General features: G+C 33.5%; 1 protein-coding gene across 1 annotated transcript in view; it reads left to right on the top strand.

The window, feature by feature from the left end:
• Positions 1–22,421, top strand: part of LOC150083623 (SWI/SNF-related matrix-associated actin-dependent regulator of chromatin subfamily A containing DEAD/H box 1B-like) — a 276,675-nt gene that overhangs the window by 36,667 nt on the left and 217,587 nt on the right. Inside the window, exons 3-4 of the mRNA XM_090377391.1 lie at positions 5,489–5,621; positions 18,168–18,429. Of these exons, the coding sequence (XP_090233517.1) occupies positions 5,489–5,621; positions 18,168–18,429 (395 nt within the window). The remainder of the gene's footprint in view (positions 1–5,488; positions 5,622–18,167; positions 18,430–22,421) is intronic.

The raw sequence follows: 22,421 nt of genomic DNA, 5'->3' as shown, positions 1-22,421 counted from the left end.
CAACCTTTTTGTCACCAAAAGGAGAGTTACATAGTACAAAGAAACGCGCTATCAAAGTGCAATAAAAAATTGTTTTTTTTTTTATTTTAACACAAAAATAAATGATAGATTTCGATTGGAATAGTTTTCCCTTGATAAGCATCGAATAACGCAGCTAAATTTTTAGCTCCGTTAGCGACGGAAATAGAGAGGGGGACACGAAAATTACTCACATTTTCCTGTCTGGCGCTGCCATTTTTAATTAAAAAAATATTTTAAACATACTCGTTGAGCTCTTTCCAACGGTGTAGCTATAGGTTGTCGATAACATTTTTATCCCCCTCCATTTCTCAGACAAATTTTTGTTGGCCCACTTGATGTGCAAATCCATGCAAAATTTCTAGTCAATAGGTTGAGTGGTTCCAGAGATACAATGTTGTGACAGACGGACGTACAGGCAGATACCAAGTGACATTTTAAGGGTCCTTCATTAGACTATGGCCCCTAAAAATAATAAGTAAAAATAAATAACATAAGTAAAATTAATTTCATAAAGTTTTTGTAGAATATTATTATTATTATTATTATTATTATTATTATTAGCCATATGGTGCAAGGAAGCCTGAGGCTTATGCTGCACCAGCCAAAAAAAAAAAAAAAAAAAAAGATTTACCCTAGGACCCAGAGAGAGAGAGAGAGAGAGAGAGAGAGAGAGAGAAGTAGAAGGAAATCACCAAAAAGAGAAGAATGATGATATCCAGCTCGGGACCCTGGGTGTGCCATACTCACCAGATGTGAGTCCAAATTTTTATTAAGTTTTCATCCGACATCCTATGCCGACTTCTTTTCTTCCTCTTTGTATGTCAGTTGCTGAATGACGTTTCCGAAGCAGCCACGAATCGACATATTTTGCTGGATTGAAGCGGGTCAGTGGTGGGCATATAATTTTAAGAAATAGTAGTGAAGAAACTGTTTTTTGTCATCAACGAAGCTCTGGTTGAGCTGACAATCAGATTCATTTTTAAAAATCCTCGTTCACATTCACTCGATGAAATTGGTATTGTACTCAAAGCGTCCATCAAATTCTTCAATTCTTCCGAAACCATCTTTTCAATTAGATACCCCCGAAATCCACGAATTGCATTTAACTGTAACCTAATTGACAATTTTCTAACTTCATTTTCACCAAATGCCAACAATTCATTAAATAATTTCTATAAATAATTTATATTAAATTATTTATAGAAATTGTTTTTATTATTTTTTTTGAAACTGTCGAAAATGTCGGTGTCAACTGGATTCAGGTACTGTGACCACGTAAATAGAGATAGGGAAAAATGTGGATAACGCACTTCCGCGAAACGACAGATGATTATTTGTCGGGATAAAAGAAAATCACCCTCTCCTAATTCTCAAAGGGGGCGCTTAAAGTTAATTCATGAAGGTGTTCAACCTACGGCCCGCCCGGAAAGTGAACTAAAACAGCATTTTAAATTTTGTTAATTATCAAAAAATATCTCATTAAATGTTTTGTTCAGTAAATGTAATTGTGTATTGTACTTAATAAAATTTTCGAATATTTTCAATTTTGCATGCAACAAGATATGGAAAATGTAACACACTAAAGAAATCTAACTTTGAATTTTTTTGAATATGGCCCCTGTATGGGAAATGTTTGGACACCACTGCAGTAGAAGATGGACCAGAGCCCATTGGGAATACACCTTGATTTGCTCATTGCAGACCAGTGCGACTTCTCCGTATGTGGGACGGGTGGTCGGATAGTTTTTACCAGGTACCACTAAGTTGTAGAATGGTAATTCCTTCAGCTCTCTTAATTTGCGCAGCAGCACTAATTGCCTGAAGGCTAGAAATGCAAACAGGGCATACCGAGTTCATCCTCTCCTAATCCGTTCGCTATATGAAAATATTCTCGCACAATGGAAACTATTTTAAATGTAACTTCCAAGGGGAATTTAAAATAATTAAGTAGAGGTCCGACTGAGTAAGTTAGAATTATAAAAATGGTTATACATCTTAATAATAGACAGTGACAAATGTAAATTAAATTAAATAATTTTAAGCTTATTTGAATAGTAGATAAACGTGAAAAAAATTTATGGAATATTACAAATTTCAAAGTGCACAGCATCCAAATGTCACACATCACTGTTAATAAAGGTGCCGGTACGCCGTACCGTTGCGTACCGTCACAAAAAAGCATTGCTTTCAGCTATATAAGCATGCACTGCAAGAGTTGTAGTCACTCCATGCTTGTGTCAGGATGGTGAGTTATGTGCAGTTGACACCACGAAGAAAGAGTGCTATTGTTGTTTTACGTGAGGAAGGATGTTCTCCCCATCATATTGCTTATAGAGCGTCTTGTATTTAGTCAACAGTGAGTAGATTTCTTTCCAAACTCAAGAATACTGGTTCTGCTGATAGGAAAAAAGGAACGAGTCTCTGAGCCAAAACAGGACTGCTTCATGCCTTAAAAATTGTAAAGCTTCTTTGTTTGAGCTGAAAAGAGAATGGGAAAAACATACAGAGTGGTAGCAAGTGCAGTAACAGTCAGAAGATGCCGCTTCAAAAATGGACTTGTAGCCCGTCGTCCTAAGAACAAGCCCCTCCTCACACAAAAAATGAAAAAGGCCCAATTAATTTGGTGTAAGGAGCATATCCAATGGACCCCCGAGCAGTGGAAGTCAGTTATTTTCTTGGATGAGAAGAAATTCAACTTGCATGGCTCTGATGGGAGACAAACGATTCGCCGTAGACATGATGAAGAATACTATCCAGACTATGGTGTCTACAGTGAAATTCCCTACCAGCCAAATGATATGGGGTGCATTTTATATTGTGGAGTAGGTCACCTGCAGTTTATAAAAGGTTCCATAAATGCCAATGGATAGCTGGCTATATTGGAAGTCAAATTGCTGCCAACCATTAGAAACCATTTCAACCTGCCAAGTAACTGCATCTTTCAGGACAACTCTGCTCCTTGTCATTGGGCGAAAAGTGTAAGTAGGCACTTCTGTAGTTACTTTAGCTTCATTTCTGCATTAGAGGTTTGACAGTAATGTGTTTACATTTGTTACAGGTGAAAAAATGGTTGGTAGAACAGTCCATTACAACTCTTAGCTGGCCAGGACCTGAATCCTATAGAGAACTGTTGGCATTGTATGGAATCTGCATTTGCCAGAAAGAAACCAAAGACCCTTCATGAACTTCAGGAAGCCATAATTCGTTTGGAACCACGAACTATCAGTTGATTAACTTCAGAAATTAATTTTGTCAATGCCTTGACAACTTTTCATTTTGTTTTCCATTTAAAATGATAAACTTAAACAAATTGAGGGCTTCTGATAACATTTCAGCCATAATTATCATGTTTACCAAAATTGTTGTATAACGGTTGCAAATGCTCATTTTGAAATATTTTGAGAGTACCTGTCAAATATTACTTAGCTTTGCCTTAACTATTAATAAATATCTTTTGTTTATATTTCTATTTATGATGCTAGTCATTAATGTAACATACCATTGTGAAAAAGGGTTAGAAATGTGAAATTCCTAGGTGATGCACTTTCTTTGAACACCAGTATGCACACACACACACACACACACACACACACACACACACACACACACACACACACACACACACACACACACACACACACACACACACACACACACACACACACACACACACACACACACACACACACACACTCTCTCCTCCTGGCCAAAAAATTAGAAACCTTTATTTAATATTTAGGAGGATCACTTTTTATTCAAATACAGCCTGTGTAGAGGATTGTGAAGTCAAATTGCCATTTTCCAAAATATCATTTTCAATTGAATTCAGACATTTTCAATTGAATTCAGATCTGGAGAATTAAGCAGCCAGGGATAGATGTTGGAAATTTTGCATTGTGGATAGTTGTGTTGTTGTTGTCTTGAAAAAATCCATTGTAATCTGGGTAAAAATTAAGCATTGCAGGGTGAAATTGGAAGATATTTATTGGAATTAACATGATCTGACGGTATGAGTGGATCCAGTGTCTGTACTAATAGCATATACCATGATACCACCTTCAGCTACTTGAGTGGTGGACATGAGACTGAGGTTCACGCTGCGCTTTCACTCTGCCATTGTTGAAAATAAGTGTAAATTGAGACTTGTCAGACCACATGATCTTTTTCCACTGTTCTGTTCTGTTCCCCAGTCCAGCCTTTTCATTGGCAGCACCATTCCAATTGAATCTTTTGATTTTTTAAAGAAAGACCCTTCTATTCTGATGCACAATTCACTTTAAATTTCTGCCATCTCATTCTTGAAATACTTTCTGCCACATTTCTTCCTTTTAGAGCTTCATTCTCCTTTTGTCTTCCATTCACTGTATACCTTTCAGTTGGTTGCTTTTGACACGGTGATTTCCTTTGTCTCCTCATTTGTGGCTGCTGCTAAACGTGCTTGAACAATAACACCTTTTTGAAAATCAGAAAAATAACCTGTCTTCCCCATGACTGGATCTACTAAGAAGTCTGAGGAAAGCATACAGTATTTATCTGATACTAAGGTACTTGCATATCATGTGACAAGTTACATTTGCATAACCAAAATTTGCATTTAAACAAACATCAATTTGCATATAAACATACCATATGTTTAAATATCTGTTGATGCCAATTTTAAAAGGTTTCTAATTTTTAACTAACTAAATTAATTAAACTAACCATAAAATATTACTTATTTTTCAGTAGAAAGTTGATGTTTTGCTGTTTCTCATACTGAACACCCCTAATTTCAATGCAGCAATGTCTTGAGTTTGATTGTCATACTGTGTTGTAGGTTCTTCTTGATGTGGCCAAGATATATTTCACAAATAAGGAAACAGACTGAGTGAAATATGGATTATATCATGATTCAGTAGTATGTTGAATTAATGTTCACACAGGTATAAGGAGGAAGAAATGGAATATAGACATGCTTAAAAATAAATTGTGAAAAAAAGTTGGGGAAAGGTTAAGCTAAGGATAATTAGTACTGTATTAGTATGCTAGAATGATATAAGTATATTATTCTGCCATATTAATTAAAGCTTATATAGCATAAAAGCTTATCTACCTTAAAAATTAGTCTCTTTTTATGTTTCCACAATTTCTTCAAATTATTTACTTAATCCATTGAAATTTATATAAGCTTTCCAATTCTACAAGGCCATCTTGTTCTTATAGCTGATTACTCTGACTAAAAGCAGTTTTTTTTTTTATATTCATAAATTTATTTATTTTTTTTTTACTATATGATTCCTCATGTTTAGCTTATTTTACATCAATTTTTTTAAAGGACATTGAATTAAATTTTTAAAGGATACTGAATAAAACCCAAGTCTATATTATGAAAGTTATTAAACTTTCATGATATAGACTTCAGTTAAAAACATTTTTTTTTTTTTCCAAATTATAATGCATATATTTATAACTATTGTTTCTTTCATAGATGAGTGTAGTGTCCAAGGTGCACCTGAAACTCAAGAGTTGGAAGCTGCAAAGAGCCCAATAAATTGTACCAGTACCAGATCTTTGGATAATCATGCTGTCATCCCAAATGGCAACTGCTCTTTTTTATCTAGGTATTATTATTACTATTGTTTTTATTTTACTCCATCTCTGTAGTTCAACAACAATTTTTATTGGTATGTTGAGTTTAAAAATTGGTAGTCCTGTGGCAACGGTTTTGTGCTAACAACAATTTAAAAGGTTTGTAAATTTCCACACCTGTTGAATTATGAAATTGTAGAAACAGGATGTCTCCACAGATCCTGGAACACACCTGGAATTCCTGACAACCAGTTAAAGATTTTAAGTTATTGACACAAGCCATAACCACAAATTTTGCATACTGATTTAATAATTATAGAAAGATTGGTGATAAAATTAGGCTAATAGACCAGTGGCTTACAGCAGTAATTTCTTCTATGAAAGAATTGAAAAAAATTACTATCTCTTGTCTCCTGAAACAAATGATTAAGAGAGAGAAAGAGAGAGAGATAGAGAGGGGGGGGATCGAAATCAATCCACAGTGGTATTAGTGTGCTTAGTGTTAGGGTCAGGCACTACCTGTGGTTTCCCACATCTGAAACAGTGGTATTCTGATCCATTTCAAGTACTAGCAATCACAATCTATATGAAGCACATCTCTTGTTGGTTTTTTTTAATCCTGACTGGTAGCCAATGCCAGTTAACTTTCATGTGATTCTTTTCACTTGATTGTTGAAAAGCAACTCTGTCATGGGCAGAAAAGGAAGATATTGTCCTTCCAAATTTTGACCAATGCAATTACAGGAATTGGCAAAAAGTTGACAACTGGTGCACTAGGCTGTGAATGCATTTTCCATTTACTTCTGTTTGGATTTTGATATATATATACTTTTTTCACTTGTTCATGATGTGGCAACCCATTAATGGTCACTAAATGCTACAGGGTATTCTTTTGCCTGCTTTCCTGGATTCTGAAGAAATATTTGTGTCATTATGCTACCTATCTTACAGACAAGTTAATGCAAGAGGTACAGGAGGAAAATATCTTAATTTTTTATTACAAAACCAGTATATATTGCTATAATTACCTATTGGATGGAACAACTCACTGGTGGGTCACCAATTGCTTCAAACTATAAATTCATATGAATATGACTGATATCTGTTTCCTGCACTTATACATCAATTATTCTTCTCTGCTATAACTCCCATCCATTGCATTCCTGCAATTTTCTGGATTTAATGTTTCCATTGCACTCTGTCCTTCCTCTTCCTTGTTTACCATCCATTGGTCTCCATTTCATTAATATTCTTGGCCATCTTTTGTCACTTGCAATATGTCCAGCCCATTTCCACTTTAAGCACTTAATATGTATTATTATGTCATCCACTCCTGTTTGCTCTGACCCACTGATTTGTCCTGTCCCTTATGGTAATTCTCAGCTTTCCATCCTCTCTCTCATGTTTACTTTCAATCTTTGGCTTTGTTTTTCTGTTAAACATGATGTGTCACTTCTGTATGATATAACAGAAAATGCACTGGTCAAATACTCTTCATTTTAGACTCTCTAAATATATTCTCATTTTTCTATATGCTATCCAGACAATTTCAATTCTTCATTCAGTTTCTTCCCTTTATTCATCTTCCATGCTTGTTATTTGACCCAGATAGATATATATGCTGATGCCCTTGCTGTTTTAACAGTTATTATAGATATACATTTATTGGTTTTAGCTATGTTTATTTTTAGTTCTATTTTACAATGTTGAGGCTTTGTTAAACTCATTTAATCCTCTTTTTAAGTCCAACTTGTCTTTAGCAGTTAATATCATCAGCAAACTTTAGGTGTGTTGACTTTTCTCAATTATTTTATTTCCTCCTGAAGTCCAGTCCAGTCCCTTAAATACTTTTATTTCTGCAGTGAATAGATTAGGGGAGATGGTATCTCCTTGGCAAATTCCCTTCTCTACTGGAAATATCTTACTTTTTTTTATGAAGTTTTAATAGTTGATATATTATTACTATAGATGTATTTTAAAGTCTTTGTCTTCTGAATATCTTGTTTCCTTTGTGTTGCTAGCATTGCTGTTGTTTTTGCTTTTTAAAATGCTTTCTCATATTCAACATATGCTAAACATAGTGTTTTTTTTATATTCATCTGTTTTTTTTTTTGATTAATTGTTTAATTACATGGATATCATCAATTGTACTATAATTACTTCTGAAACCCACTTCCTCCTCCCATGGCTGTGAACTCCTCTGTAGGCCCCTTTAATTTTATTATTATTATTATTTTTGTAAAAAAACTTTATGAATAGATGATAATAAGCTCATTGGTCTGTAGTTCTTTCTTTTGTCTTTTTTTTTTTTCATCAGAAGAGTATTCCAAACTTTAGGGATTTTTCTGTATTTAAGACATTTTGTATAAAGATTAGCTAGTTGGATCTGCAATCATATATCCTCCTACTAACTGGGAGGATATATATCTGCAATCATATATCCTCCCAGTTAGTAGTATTTGTAGTATGGTGCAAGGAAGAAAGAAAGACAAAGTGTAGCTTTTGCTACACTGGTCAAAGAAAAATAAAAAAAATAATAATAAACCACCTATTTGTCTTCCTCCTCACTTTGGTATCTATCCAGCTGAGCTTTGAATTTCCCAAGCCTCGCCCATTGAGAGAATTTATTCCAATAAGTTCCCTCAACTTACTAGCTAAAAAAAAAAAAAAACCTGCAATCTGGGTTAAACCTCTTCTCCCATAATTTGAATTTATGGCTTTATTTATGAATTTATCTAGAATCATTCATAACAGTGAAAATTTCAATCTTGTTCGTTCATTTTATGTACACCTTTCAGAGGGTGTACACCTCAATCTTGAGATGTAAACCCTCTGAAAGGTGAACATAAAATGAATCTAAGATGTCTAGTTTCCAAGCTCTGCAGCCCACATATTTGAAGTCTTTTCTCACCCATCTTTGAACTCTTTCAAAAAGCTCCATGTGTTTTTTAAGTACAGTTTTAGTTTCAGAAGTTCACTGAAGATTGCATCTCTTCCTGCAACATTTCCATTTTTCATCCCTCCCCTTAGCGTACAATTTCTGCAGGCAATACTTGTGGAATTTCTTCTCCTTCCTCTTCCAACCTTTCTTTGCCTAAAGCTCCATCTTATATAGTTCTGTGTAAAATTCTTGAATTCTTTTGACTTTTTTAATATCTGTTTGTAAGTGTACCATCCTTCTGTTTTATAGCAATAATTTCTTGTTTTGCTATTATTAATGATCTCAGAATTTTCAAACTTTGTTTATTTTTATTTTTTGTTTTTTTTCTATTGTTTCTTTGATTTTCTTACTATTACACAATCTAATTTCCAGCATCATTCTTTGTTGGATAGTTTTACACATTTCTGAAAATTTTATTTTTTTGTTTATGGAGGTTAAATCATTATTCATCTCTTTGTTTTTCAGCAAACCTGTTTCGGCATGTTAGTTTCTCTTTCTTCTGACTGATCTTTACTCTCCTCTTGCAAATGCTCTTTTTGAAATGTTTTTTTTTATTAGTTTGATGTCATCTATGTTATTTTCATTGAAATTTGTTTCATTAAATTGCAATTCAAGTTTATTTTATAACCGTCTATTTGACTACTCAGTTTTTCTTATTAATTAATTTTTTCCCTTTGATTTAAAAACTTGTGTTGCCATTTGCTGTTAATCAAGAGTTTTACTCTGACTATCCAGTGTCATGTCCAACATAGAATTTATTTAGCACTTCCACATTTATTTTTTTATTGTATATTTTTAATTGGTGTTAAAAAAAAATCTATTTCATTGAAGACTAGTCCATTTGGGCTTCTTCATGTCCATTGATGATGTTCCCTTTAAAAAAAAAAACTGTTCACTATGTTCATATATTTGCTAGCAGGGATAAGGAGGTGATTATCCCCTTGTATAAGGCAGTGGTCAGGTCACACCTACAGTATTGCATACAGGTATGGAGGCCTCATTTTAGGAAAGATGTAGAGCTGCTAGAACGAGTACAGAGAAGGGCAACGAGATTAGTGAGTGGAACAAAGGGTTACTGTTACCAAGAAAGGCTTAAGTTCTGCAAATTGCAGCGTCTGAGGACTAGGCACCTGCGAGGTGATCTGATTGAGGTGTATTGAGCCTTCAATGGTTTGAACAAGTTCAGTGCTGATGGGATTTTTCCTCTTGTTCAGATTCCGCTGAACTAGACACTTTTGGAGTGAATGGATGGGCGAAATGGGAAGGGTTTTTTTTTTTTTTTTTGACTGATGCTATATAAGCTTGCTTTCTTGTATCATATACCTTTAGTAATGCTAATGTACAGTCCTTTTTCTTCTGTGAATTCTATTAATCTTGTCCCTTTCTCATTCCTCTCTCCATCCCAAAACATTCCATAGAGTTTAAAATTGTCCTTTCCCTTTCCTATTTTTTTTTTGAAATCACTTATCATCATTATATGGAATTCTCTGCTATTTTTAATTGCATTTTCCAGTTTTTACATCAATTACAAAATATTCATCAGTTCCATATTATACATTAATTACAGAATATTCATCAATTCCATATTATATATTAATTACAATTATATTTCATAATATACTAATAAACAGCATTATGAAATTACATATACAATAAGTGTCAGTTATAGTGATCACTTGTTATTAGAATCAGCCGCTCAATAAAATCAAATTTCGAACACCCGATCCAAATCAATAAAATGCACTACACTTTTATCATTTACTGGAATCACACTTTCGGTTATAAGAATCAATTTTGAACGCCTCTGTGATATTTTCTAAAGCATATTTCTGGAGGTCACATTTATAGAGGTCACAACCATAAAACAATAAAAACAATTTGCAGTTTCCTGTTTATTGGGCATTTTTGTTAGTGCAATAAACAGGTAGTAAACTCAATCTTATTAATTTGTGATAATACCGATAGCTGGAATTCTGTGTTTTCACATTATTATGGTGAAATGTGTTTCCCCATTGCTGAAATCTGCTCTTCATTTCTATATCTAAACTTCATCTCACTTGCCTGTGCCGTGTGCTTTGTTATTGATTGAAGCCTATCTTTTTTACTGTGTTTTAAATTTTATTACCAAAAAAAAAATGTCAGTGAACAGAAAGAGAGTGAATTTGAGTGTAAAAGATAAGTTACAAATTATAGAAACTTATGATAAATTAAACTTAGACAATATATCTCAGAGGGAAGTGGCAGTAAAATTAGGAGTGCCTCAGTCATCTTTATCAAAATTGTTAAAATCACATCACACATTAAACACTAATGTGATTAGTGAAACCAGAAAAAGGAAGTGTGAAGGGAAATGCCAAACAGTAGATGAAGCTCTGTTCGTTTGGTTCAGTCAGGCCAGCTCATTTAATGCACTAATCAATCGTAGCATTCTTCAAAAAGCTAATGATTTTGCTGAAAAACTACACGAAGAGTTTAAGGCGATGGACGGATGGCTGACAAAATGGAAGGAAAGGCATTATATTGTTTACAAAAAACATCACGGAGAAAAACAGGATTCCGATGGTTCTGCAGCTGACACCTGGTGGAAAACCTCTCGGCAAACTGTGTTAAGCACTTATAATCCTGAAGACATTTTTAATACAGATGAAACAGGGTTGTACTATAGGGCTACCCCAGACCACTGCCTGATTTTTAAAAATTCCTCTGTATCTGCAGGAAAGAAGATCAAGGACAGGATTGCAGTTCTTTTAACATGCAACACAATGGGAACAATCAAGATGAAGCTGTTAGTTATCGGCAAGAGTAAATCGCCTAGATGTTTTAAAGGAGTAAAACAGCTGCCTGTTGAATATGCCAATAATACCAATGCTTGGATGACAGCTTCTTTATTTGAAGATTATTTTTGTAAATAGGATTTGAAATTGGATAAGAAAAACAAAAAAATTGCATTGGTTTTGGACAGCTGCCCAGTTCATCCAAAGTTGACTTTCAGAAACATTGAATTAGTTTTTCTACCTTCAAATACCATATCACTGATTCAATCTCTCTATCAGGGAATAATAAAAACCTTTAAGACCTTTTATAGATCGAATATGAGGCGAAAGTCATCCAGTCTATAGATGAAGGTTTGGGAACATCATCCGATATCGCAAAGCAGATAACTGTTCTAGATGCACTTCATATGACAGTGAGTGCCTGGAATGAAGTTTCTGATCCTGCATTAGCAACTGTTTCAAAAAATGTGGATTAATTATTCACAATGGACAACTAAGTCACGATACTGATCACGTTGAAAAGCCTGAAGACATGGGTGAATAGGAGTTTAATGATTGGGTGGACATAGATGGTGATCTACAAGTTACTATAGCTTTAACAGATGAAGAAATTGCCCAGTCTGTTACTGATAATTTCGCCGAGGAAGAAAATGAAGATGAACCCGAACGAATTCCAGTTACAAAACGGCAAACTCGTGAAGCTATAGCCATCCTGAGGAGAGTGTTGGAAGAAACTGGTGCAAGTGATCGTGAATATAGACTTATAATCTATAAATAGACTTTGTAGTGATAATTTAAAGCAATCTAAAATAAGTGACTATTTTAAATTATAATCATATTACAAATTAATATGTATATTAATTAAGCTATGCACATAAGTATAAATTTATCTTTATTTTGCTAACCTGTAGATAAATTTATTTTTATTTTGTTCAGAACATAAAAATCGGAATATTCTTCAGATTTTTATATATCATTTAATTGGTAATAAACTTTTGGTAATAAAGTGTAAATTTGTGCTTTATATCTTTATTTTTATAGCCTCTGGATAATATTTGTCAATTTTCGCTTATTAGAATCGCCGTTTATTAGAATGAAAATTCAATTTGCAAACATGATCACTATAACCCGCGCTTACTGTATTTAAAAATTTATGTATGTTATTGGAAAAAAAAACTACTGTGATGCCTATGACATTTGCTGTTTGTTGAATAAGGAAAGACAATTGTTCCTTTTAAAAAAAATTGTTATTCAATTTCTGCCAATAGCTCTATATCGGTCATAATCAAAATGACTCTTTGTATTTAATAAATTGAAAATAAAATGAAAATAAGTTATAATATAATAGAAGTAATACTTACTCAAGTATTTACTTGGAGTATATCACACTAAAACTGCCCAGACACATTGGAGTTGCCACCATCCTGGTTTTGGCATCAGCTGCATCATCATCATCATCAGATATTGCTTGCTAACTCTCCCTTTTTTAGATACATTGACTTTTTGGACTTGTGTGCTCTTGACTGTCACCTTTATTCAGATGTTGTTTTATGATAGTTTCTTAAAGTTGCAAAATTGTCAGCTTTGTGTGTGTTACCCAGGAATTCACTGGGCTCTTCTGAAGTGCATTTCTATTGATAGTTTTTCTGTATCATTTCACAGCTTTCAAAAATTAACCTACTTTTTGAACTAACTAATAAATGACACACTTTCCTGCATTCCTGCATACACCAATGACAAATGACTGAAGTTCCACTAAATGTGGCAATTTGCATATGAGACTAGAAAGGTTTGGAGTTGTCAGTTTTAAACATTCATACATGCTCTGAGCGATTTTATCGATCAAATGCAAACTCTTTCAGTAGATATGTGTATGAGAATATGATATGCTAGTTGGGTTTGTAGTTGTCTCTTCTGAGGGCAGATGTTTGCAATTGCTGCCAGTGATTTTATTGGCCACGTATGAACTGTGGCTGAGTGTGCATTGTTCCTTTATTTTTCATGTGTAGCTATTATAGGCTTGCAGTTTAGTTTTATGTTCTCAGGAAAAATTTGCAATTGCTTTGCAGTTTTTATGGGTATGTGGATGAAGCTGTGCAAATTTTGGAATTTTTTAGGAGTCTATAGACCATACTAAAATATAATTAAGGTCTGTGGTGAGGACTAAATGAGGTGAGAAACCTTGCAGTCTTCAGAGTATCCAGTTATTGCATTATATTGTAATTTACCTTTCTAATACTTTTTTTGATTGATTTGATAGTCAGGAAGAGGTATGTCATTCAAGGATGAAAATCCTATTATTATTTTTTACATATAAGGGTAAAAAAATACTTGTTTACAAGTATATCAACAGTTATACAAGTAATATGTATATAGTTGTAGCTGTTGATAGAAATTAAATAAATTTGGGTTTTACAAAGATGAAGAATTTTGTTTCTTCCATCATGCTGATAATAACAATTGTTATTATCAGCATGATGGAAGAAAAAAAGTTTACGCTGATAATAACAATTGTTATTATCAGCGTAAATTTTTTCTTCACAATAATATTTACATTTTGAAAATTAAAATGAGCAATTTTTGAATTACTTTATTTTCCATCAAAAATTTAAAATATTTCCATTCTGCCCTTCCAATATCAGCTACAGCTTTTTTCTCTTCAGGTTGTTCACCTAAAATTTGGAATACACAACATGCATTCTTAAATATTTCAGTGTTTTTTTTTTTTTGTTTGTTTATTACTAGAAGTTGTCATTACACTTTCCAACTTATAGTTTTGGGAACAAACTATGAATCGATGAATTTGATTGTAAAATACAGTAATACTCTTCTGCACTTTTTATATCAACTGTATTTGATAGAATAGAAATGAATATATATTGCAATTAAGGCTTTATTTCTTATTTTTTTTTATTATTAGTGTTATGTTTCCTAATAACCTTTCATATTTTCTTATCATACAAAGAGAAATACAAAACTTATTTTTAACATTGATGTGCTTTCTGAATACTGAATACAAACAAAGTATGTTCTATTGCATCATATAAAAGATAAGCAGATACCAGGAAGTAACTCTGCCAATTATACCATTACTATCAGGCAACGTAACTGACTGATGGGTTGTTGCATTTTTGATAGATATTATCTCTAATAATTCATTACTACACAGTACAAAACAATACTGGAATTTCTCTAATTCTCTTACTTTTCCAGTGATGTAAGACAACTGATTGTGACAGAAGCAACATCAAACATGCACAAACACCAGTGAATCATAAGAGCCATTACATCAACAACAGTATCTGGTGCAACCCACCAGTGAGTTGCTGTAATTCATGCCTATTTACTACAGAAATTAGTTCTAATTAAGTGCACAAACTTGCAAATCAGAAAATCATGCCAATTCTTATTTTAGGGTCAAGTACATTGGAAATATTAAAAAAAAAAAACCTTTCTGCTAGAATTGACGAATTTCATCAAAAGTCCATCCTGTATGTGGCTGTATGTAGGATTTTCAGCCCAGCACAAACACTTTAAATAAATTTTTACAAAGAATGTTTCAAAAAAGTTATTTAAAATGCACTTCTTTCTGATATTTCAGCCAGAAGGTTATAAAAGGTTGACTTAGACGGTTCAAATGGCACAAGATACTTTTAGCTATCTTTTAAGTGAAATTTGACATATTAGCATCACTCAAGATTAGTGAAAACTGATGAAAGATGTTCTTGATGTAGATTTTTTTGGCTTAGTGGACTAATTGCATGTAAATACAAAAAAGGTTTCTGTAATTCTATCAAGTGACCTTTAAGTGCAATAAGAAAATTGTCCTTTGTAAAGTTTAGAAAGGGAACTGGCAGTCGTTATCCTGGTTGCTGATGTATTAATTTTATTTTGTAGTTGTGTAACTAAGAAATTAAAAATAAATAGCAACATTAATTCACAATGTGTACATTTAAGTATATAGAAATTTTTTCATTCATTATATGACTGATTATACCCTAGTTTATTTATATTCATGTTGCCTGACATAGTCTAGTGGTAAAGTGCAAGAATGCATTAGTACACTCGTTTGATGGACTGTGGTTCAAGCCTGCATGACTGCTAAATACAGTTAACAATTGTGTTCATTATCAAAATGATTAAGTGTAAACTGTTCTTGCCTAGTAAATTAGATTCCATACAAAATACTCAAAAAAAAACCCATACAAATCTTTCAAAAGTATAAGGTTAAGAAGTTAGAAGACAGAGTATCTACCATCACATGTAGTGAGCAATTGGAGAGGAGACCTGGGTACCCAGTTCCAAAAATCAGACCATAACATGGAACGTGTTTAAAAAGATTTTTATTGCCAAACCTGATTAAAAGCTATAACTGTTGAATGGCATGACACAGGATAATTTTTCAAATAGGACAAAATAAATGAAATGTTTCCTTTTTCATATCTGTAGTCACTGAAGATGTAGGAGAGAAATATCCATGAAATCTGTGATATATAGAATCTGTTTTTAATAAATTTAATTAGAATTTATGTATGGTTTTATTTTATTTTGTCTCCCGATTGAAATTAGCAATGTGTGGAGCATATGCTTGAGTGTCTTTAAGCTTGCTATGCAAAAAGCCAAAATATAACTAGTGGATTAGGTACTGTTGGAATCCAGATTGGTGAACATTGATGTGATGGAAGGTTTTAAGATGATGCAGGGCTTAGCAGTTAACGGATTTCTTCATTACATTAGAATGGGTTGCGTAAGTGCAAAGGATGATAATTGGAAAGAAAGAAGTTTTGTCCCTTCTTATGAGCAAATTTCCACAAAGAATTCCACTGATATCTTTCCAAAGAAGGAAAGATATCAGTGGAATAAGATGATACAAAACAGGAATTAACCCAGTGCACAGGTTTTAAGCTGCCAGTACCTGGAGACTTCTTGGCATCAAGATAATTTAGGATTTTTCTAGTCTCTGTTTCTCTGAAAACCAGAGAAGGCATTGAGTGGGAAGTGTTTGTTTAGATAGGTAGAAGGAGATTTATCATGAACATGAGTGCAATCATTAGAGGAAAAGTAAGAGTCTAATAGTTCTCACTTTTCTGCAAGTGAAAAATGATTGTTTTTATTTTCTCAAAATATATATATCTTCGTGCTACAGCATCTGCTGTAAATTTAAGCATCAAACATTTGGTAATATTTTTAAAGTGCATTATGTCCACAGTACGTAGTCCTGCCTGACAGTATTCGTTTCACTAACTGATAATCATTTAGAGAGGTCTGGATTTGAATTTTGTCAGAGCCCAGAGGAATTCTTAAAGATCTTTTCATTTGAGGTTGTAGTTAGTCATTCTCAGGCAATGGGAGTAGAGGTCCCTCATGAGTTATTCCAGGTTTTTTATTTCACAGAATATGCCAGTTCACCTCTGAACATGTACTTGTTTAGATATAATACATGACAAAATTAAATAAATGAACTAGAGCACCATGAGAAGTGGCACACTAGGCCTGATTAGCTGATATTCTAAAAGTTCCTACAGACAAGACATATCGCATTGCATAGTATAGTAATTTGATCTTCAATAATGCCATTTAATCAAAATAAGGGAAAAAATTAGATTATATAAGCAGATTTTTAAGGACCAATCCATCATGAGAGATGGAGGAAATTGTAATATAAACAAATTAAGATTTGGAAATTTTTCCATTGAGTTAGAATCAGAGTGATATTGGAATATATATAAGAATATTAAAAGGTACTCAATTCTACTATAGAAAGTAATATATTATCTAGTAATGGAAAGTTCCATTACCAGATAATATACACGAATATTTCACAGCTGTGCTGTTGTCTTTATCTGTGTAGATAAGTAAGTTATGTTATATTGTAGTAAACTGAGGACTAACATATTTTGTGGCTAGCAGGATTTCAAACTGCCATGAACAATTGTGATGAACTTAATATTCAGAATAGAACAAACTTCCTTAACCATTTGTTTAGTTAAGCAGTACTTTTAAACCAGTAACAGTTACTTTTAAAACAGTAACATTGATTAAAAAAAAACAAACTAGTTTGTTATTTGTTCAAAATACAAGGTATTACCACACCAGTCTGTTTTAAGAGGTACTCATATGGAGGATGGTTTCATTTAATGAATCTCTTAACTTTTGAATTATGAAGCAGTTCTTAGTTGCCATGTGGTATAAAGAAGTTTAAACTTGGATTATTTTAATAAATACAAATGCTATATTAAGCATCTTTATTTTACCTAATAAAGCAATTCAGAATTGCTTTATTATTGCAAGTTGTTAGAGATTTACTAATCGAGATCACCTGCCATATGATGAGAGATCAATGTCTTGAAACAGGCTAGCATAGTGCTGCTGCTATATTAAACAAATAGCAGATTGGCTTTTCATTGATGTTATTTGTTTAACACTAGTGCTTCTATAGGAAACTCATAATTAAGGAAGTTTGTTCTGTCTTGGGTATTAGACTGTAGCATTTACTTATGGCCATTAGAATCCTGCTGAAGCAAAATATTAACCTAAGTAGTCAATCTACTAAGTTGTTTCATAGACCATGTGGCTTTTTGATATATATTAAAATCAAAATTTTCAATTAAGTTAGCTGAAATAAAAATATGCAGTCAGCTTCATACATGGAATAGGAACAGTTAACAACTATGACAAATATAGCCAGTGAAAACCATAATGCCAATTATAATCTGTTAATAACAGAAAAGACATCCTTGCTCTTGCATTATTGTTTAAAAAATGTATTTTTGAAATCCTGGCCATTGATATATCTTATTTATTTATTTTTTATATTATTTATATATCATTAAAGGATTCGTTTACTTTCTGCGTATTGTTAGGTCATATGTCAGTACATGTAATGTACCACCATTGCATCAAAACCCTGTACTTAAAGTCCAGAAAGGAGTCAAACGTATTAGGCAAGCATTTATAAGTGATAGTGAAGAGGAGGACCAAGATCAAAATACAAGGGAAAAACAACTTCAACTCCCATCATCTACTAGTCAGCAAAGGCACTTTATGGATGAATATGAGATCTTTAATGAAAAAGAACGTAGTTTAAGAAATCTCTTAGAAATGTATCCTGGATCAGATATTATGGTAAGTATAAAAGCATGATATTACAAGAGCACTCAAAATTTTTTAAAATCTAGTGTGTGTGTGTGTGTGTGTGTGCATATGGAAAAACATGAAAAATAAATAAATTTAGTTTTCATGTTTTGTTCCGTGGTAGTAGTGGGCTGTGATGCTGATACGTTGCTCATATACTGATATATGAAGGTTATTTTCATACTTTTTTTTTTTACTTTTTTTTCTCCATTAGTGGTTGGTATTGTTTTGTAGATGCCCTGAACAGTTATTTTATAATTTCTCACTGCAAAAGGGCCACCATCAGATTTGCTGCATTGGTGGGCAGATCAGTGTATCTTTCAGGTCAGTAATGAATTGATTTGTTTAGTTTTTGAAATGTAGTGATTCTGTTGGTAGCCTTGTGGCCTTCCAGTGAGACGGAGCTCAGTAGTCATTGTTTTAATTTATTTTTATTTCATAGTAATTAGCATTAGCTTTAGTTGAGGCATATGATACAAGAAAGCAAGCTTATACAGCATCATCCAAAAAAAAACTCTTCCCATTTCACCCATCCAGTTCAGCCTTAAATTTATTTAAGCTATAAACTTCCACAACAACAGATGGAAGTCTGTTCCAGCAATCACCTACCTGCTGGCTAAAAGCAAACTTCCGCACATCTATTCTACAACTGTCTTTCCTCAATTTGAATCTATGCCCCCTCAGGTTCGTAATCATAAGGATGCGCTCATAATTTTGGCTAAGGATTTTTTTTACTTCCCTGATTGCCTCCTTCAATATAACTGGATAGATTCTGTCTATCCTAGGTGCCTTTTTTATGTTTAACTTCAATAATTTCTCTTCCACTTTGCTCTTCGTTATTACCAAATGATTTAGTTCCGTGTTAGAGTTTAGTAAACTTCTGTCCTCTCCTTCCTTACAGAATTCCCCATGTGTGAATGTAGATGCAAAATGCTTATTCAGTATTTTCAGCTATCTGAGCAGGATCATCAACATTGAACCATCGATATCAATTGGACCAATCTGATTCATCCCCTTCCTCCTAGAGTTTACATAAGGAAAGAATTCTTTATTGTTTTTGTTTGCATCCTTTGCCAAAGATTTCTCATAATCAGCCTTCGCTTGCCTAACCTCCTTTGTAACTTGCTTACAGACTATCATATATCTGCCATAGGCTCTGTGTCTCCTGATAATTTATATGCATCTAGTGAATTTTTCTTCTCTGCCATGAGCCTCATTAGTTCATTTCACATTCATATAGGGTCCAAATCTTGGTATGAAAAGCCTAGTAACTTCCAAAATTAATTCCTCGAAGGCTTCCCATTTAGAATTTGCTGTTGGTAACATCAACAGTCGATCCCACTGTATAAAATTTTAAAAACTGTCTGAGACCACTGTAGTCACCTTTACGAAAGCAAAAATGCTTCCATTTACCCTTGATGGTAGTTACATCTTTAAGTAAATCCCACATCAGTACACTTGATCACTGTCACCTATTGGTTCCTTTATCTGCAAATTCTTAATACATGAATAATCGCTACTGATAATCAGATCAAGAGTGTTACTCCCTCTGGTTACTCCTTGAATATGTTGCTGTAGAAAACAATCATCCAATAAATTCACAAAAGTCTTGCTTGTGTGCAAGTAACTAACCCACAAGTTCCAGTGAATATCTGGAAAGTTAAAATCCCCCATTACAAGACATTCTGATTTACCCACCCACTATTTCTCTGAACAATTGTTCGTTGTACTCATTAGAGTCATTAGGCCTATAACACACTTCTACTCCTTTCTATAACACACTTCTACTTCTTTTTGCTTTCCCAGTGTTTATGTCACACCAAACTGACTCAACGTTGCACTGTCCATCTATGTAAACTGGATGCACTTCCTTAGATTTTGTGTTTCTTAACTAACAGCATAACCCCTCCTCCCTTCCTAGCCCATCTATCATTTCCGTACACCTTGTATTCTCCAAATTCCAATTCTTCAGTGCTTATATCTGTGTGACACCATGTCTCTGATATCCCAACAATATCTGCATTTGATGTCTTGACCAGCACTTCAAATTCATGAAATTTATTTACTGTACTTCTAGCATTGGTGTACATGCAAGTATACATGCACACCTGTTCTTACTCTTAGTTGCCCTAATGCAGCCCATGTATTTACTTGTTCCATGGTGACTTCCAGCAGTCTTTGAAATCTCCTAGCACCTTTCCAGGCTGCTGCTGCTCATTCAAATAGAAGCAGTGCAATAATCACTTTCACCTCTGCCTGTGGCTACTGTTAATCTTTTAGTCTGTGAATTCTCCCCCCAAGCTAGCAGTTTTCCGACTCGCCTAACACTGCCTCAATAGCATCAGCAAATATTCTTGCACTCTTTCTATTTAAGTGTATCCCATCCCTGTAGAAGCAGTTTCTCCTGTTAGCACGCGCAGACCATGCTGAAAAAACTTCTACCCCATGAGCCTTGCACAGTCTCTCCACGGCCGAATTGATTGACAAAGTTCTCATCATATACTCTCTCCTATCGTGTCTGGGCAGAATTGTAGACACTTTCAAATTTAATTCTAACTCGCGATTTTTTTCCAACATTGACCTGCACTTTTTAAGTAAATCTATAGATCTCTTACTCTTAAGGTCAATAGTGCCAACGTGTACAACAATATCACCTTTTGTGCCCTCAAAAGCTGATACTGCTCTACTACGTCATCAACTTTTCTCTCTGGCAGTAATGGTTGCATTGTAGTTGGATTTCCATTTTCACTTATAGTGATATTTTCACACAATTCAGCCTTGGTGCCATCCATACTAATTGGAATTTATTATAAATTATTTTAGGAAGGTATTCCTCCCACAACATCCTTATTCTCAATTTACTTCTTCATCCCCTCTTCTCTTGTTTTTATAGTTATGTTACTGGTTTTCTTTGTATTTATTTCTTATTTGTTGCCATTATGATTATATAATATGTAAATTAAGAATATGTCATCACCACCTGATCTCTTTCACTGCACATGTGGAAACAGCAATAAGGCAAAAAGTGATAACAAAAACTAAAGTGCTGATTACAATAAAAATTTTTTTCCCTATACTAACGTACTTCTGATCAGGACTTGATAACATTAAACGAATTATAACGCTATCCACGAATGCAATAAGCAGCATTCACTGTATGTGTTATTTAATTTTGATATTGTCACAAGAAAATTAATAGCAAATAATTTCAGTTTATCTTATTATTCACGCAATATCCTTCTTTCAAGTCACCTTTCTTTCATTTTCTTTTGATCATGTAATACCGTGTGTCTCATCTTTATTTGTTAAAATGTAGTTAAATCATCTAATTTGTATACTATACATTGACCATGTTTAGTTTCAGATGTTCTCTGTATAATGTCCCAGAGTTAGCAAGTACTCTAAAGTTTTCTTATAATAATACTATTTTATTGGAAACTTATGCAAATACCAATAAGCATTTGAAATAAGTATGGGTTAGTTCTTGTTTTGAAAATTATTGATACATCAGTTACTCAGGTCATAGCAGCCAGTTGTATGACCTAGTAATCTAGATTATGTAATTTTTTCCCTGTATTATTTGTTCAAATTGATATTAGTAATGGCAAATGATTCAAGAAAGCAAGCTTATACAGTATTAACAAAAAAAATAAAAAAATCTTCCCTATTCAGCTGCTTTAATAATTTGCCTTGTTTTTTGTTTTTCTTAAAATAATTTAAAAGCACCCACTTCCACAAAACCAGTTGGAAGTTTATTTCAACAGTCAAGTACCTGTTGGCTGAAAGCAACTTTTGGCACATCTATCATGCAGCCATCCTTCTTCAGTTTAAATTTATGCCATTTGTGCTGTCTGAGCAAGGGTAAGGATGCCATTACCATTTAGCTTATTCTATCCATTCAAAGGCTTAAAAACCTCAATCACACCTCCTTGCAGGTGTGTCATTTCAAGACACTGCAACTTGCATAACAAATCTTTCTTGGT

Source organism: Mastigoproctus giganteus, chromosome 7 (assembly GCF_048544385.1).
Source record: "Mastigoproctus giganteus isolate SK-2022 chromosome 7, ASM4854438v1, whole genome shotgun sequence".
In the NCBI taxonomy this organism is placed as follows: domain Eukaryota; kingdom Metazoa; phylum Arthropoda; class Arachnida; order Uropygi; family Thelyphonidae; genus Mastigoproctus; species Mastigoproctus giganteus.
This window is presented reverse-complemented; position numbering and strand designations above follow the sequence as displayed.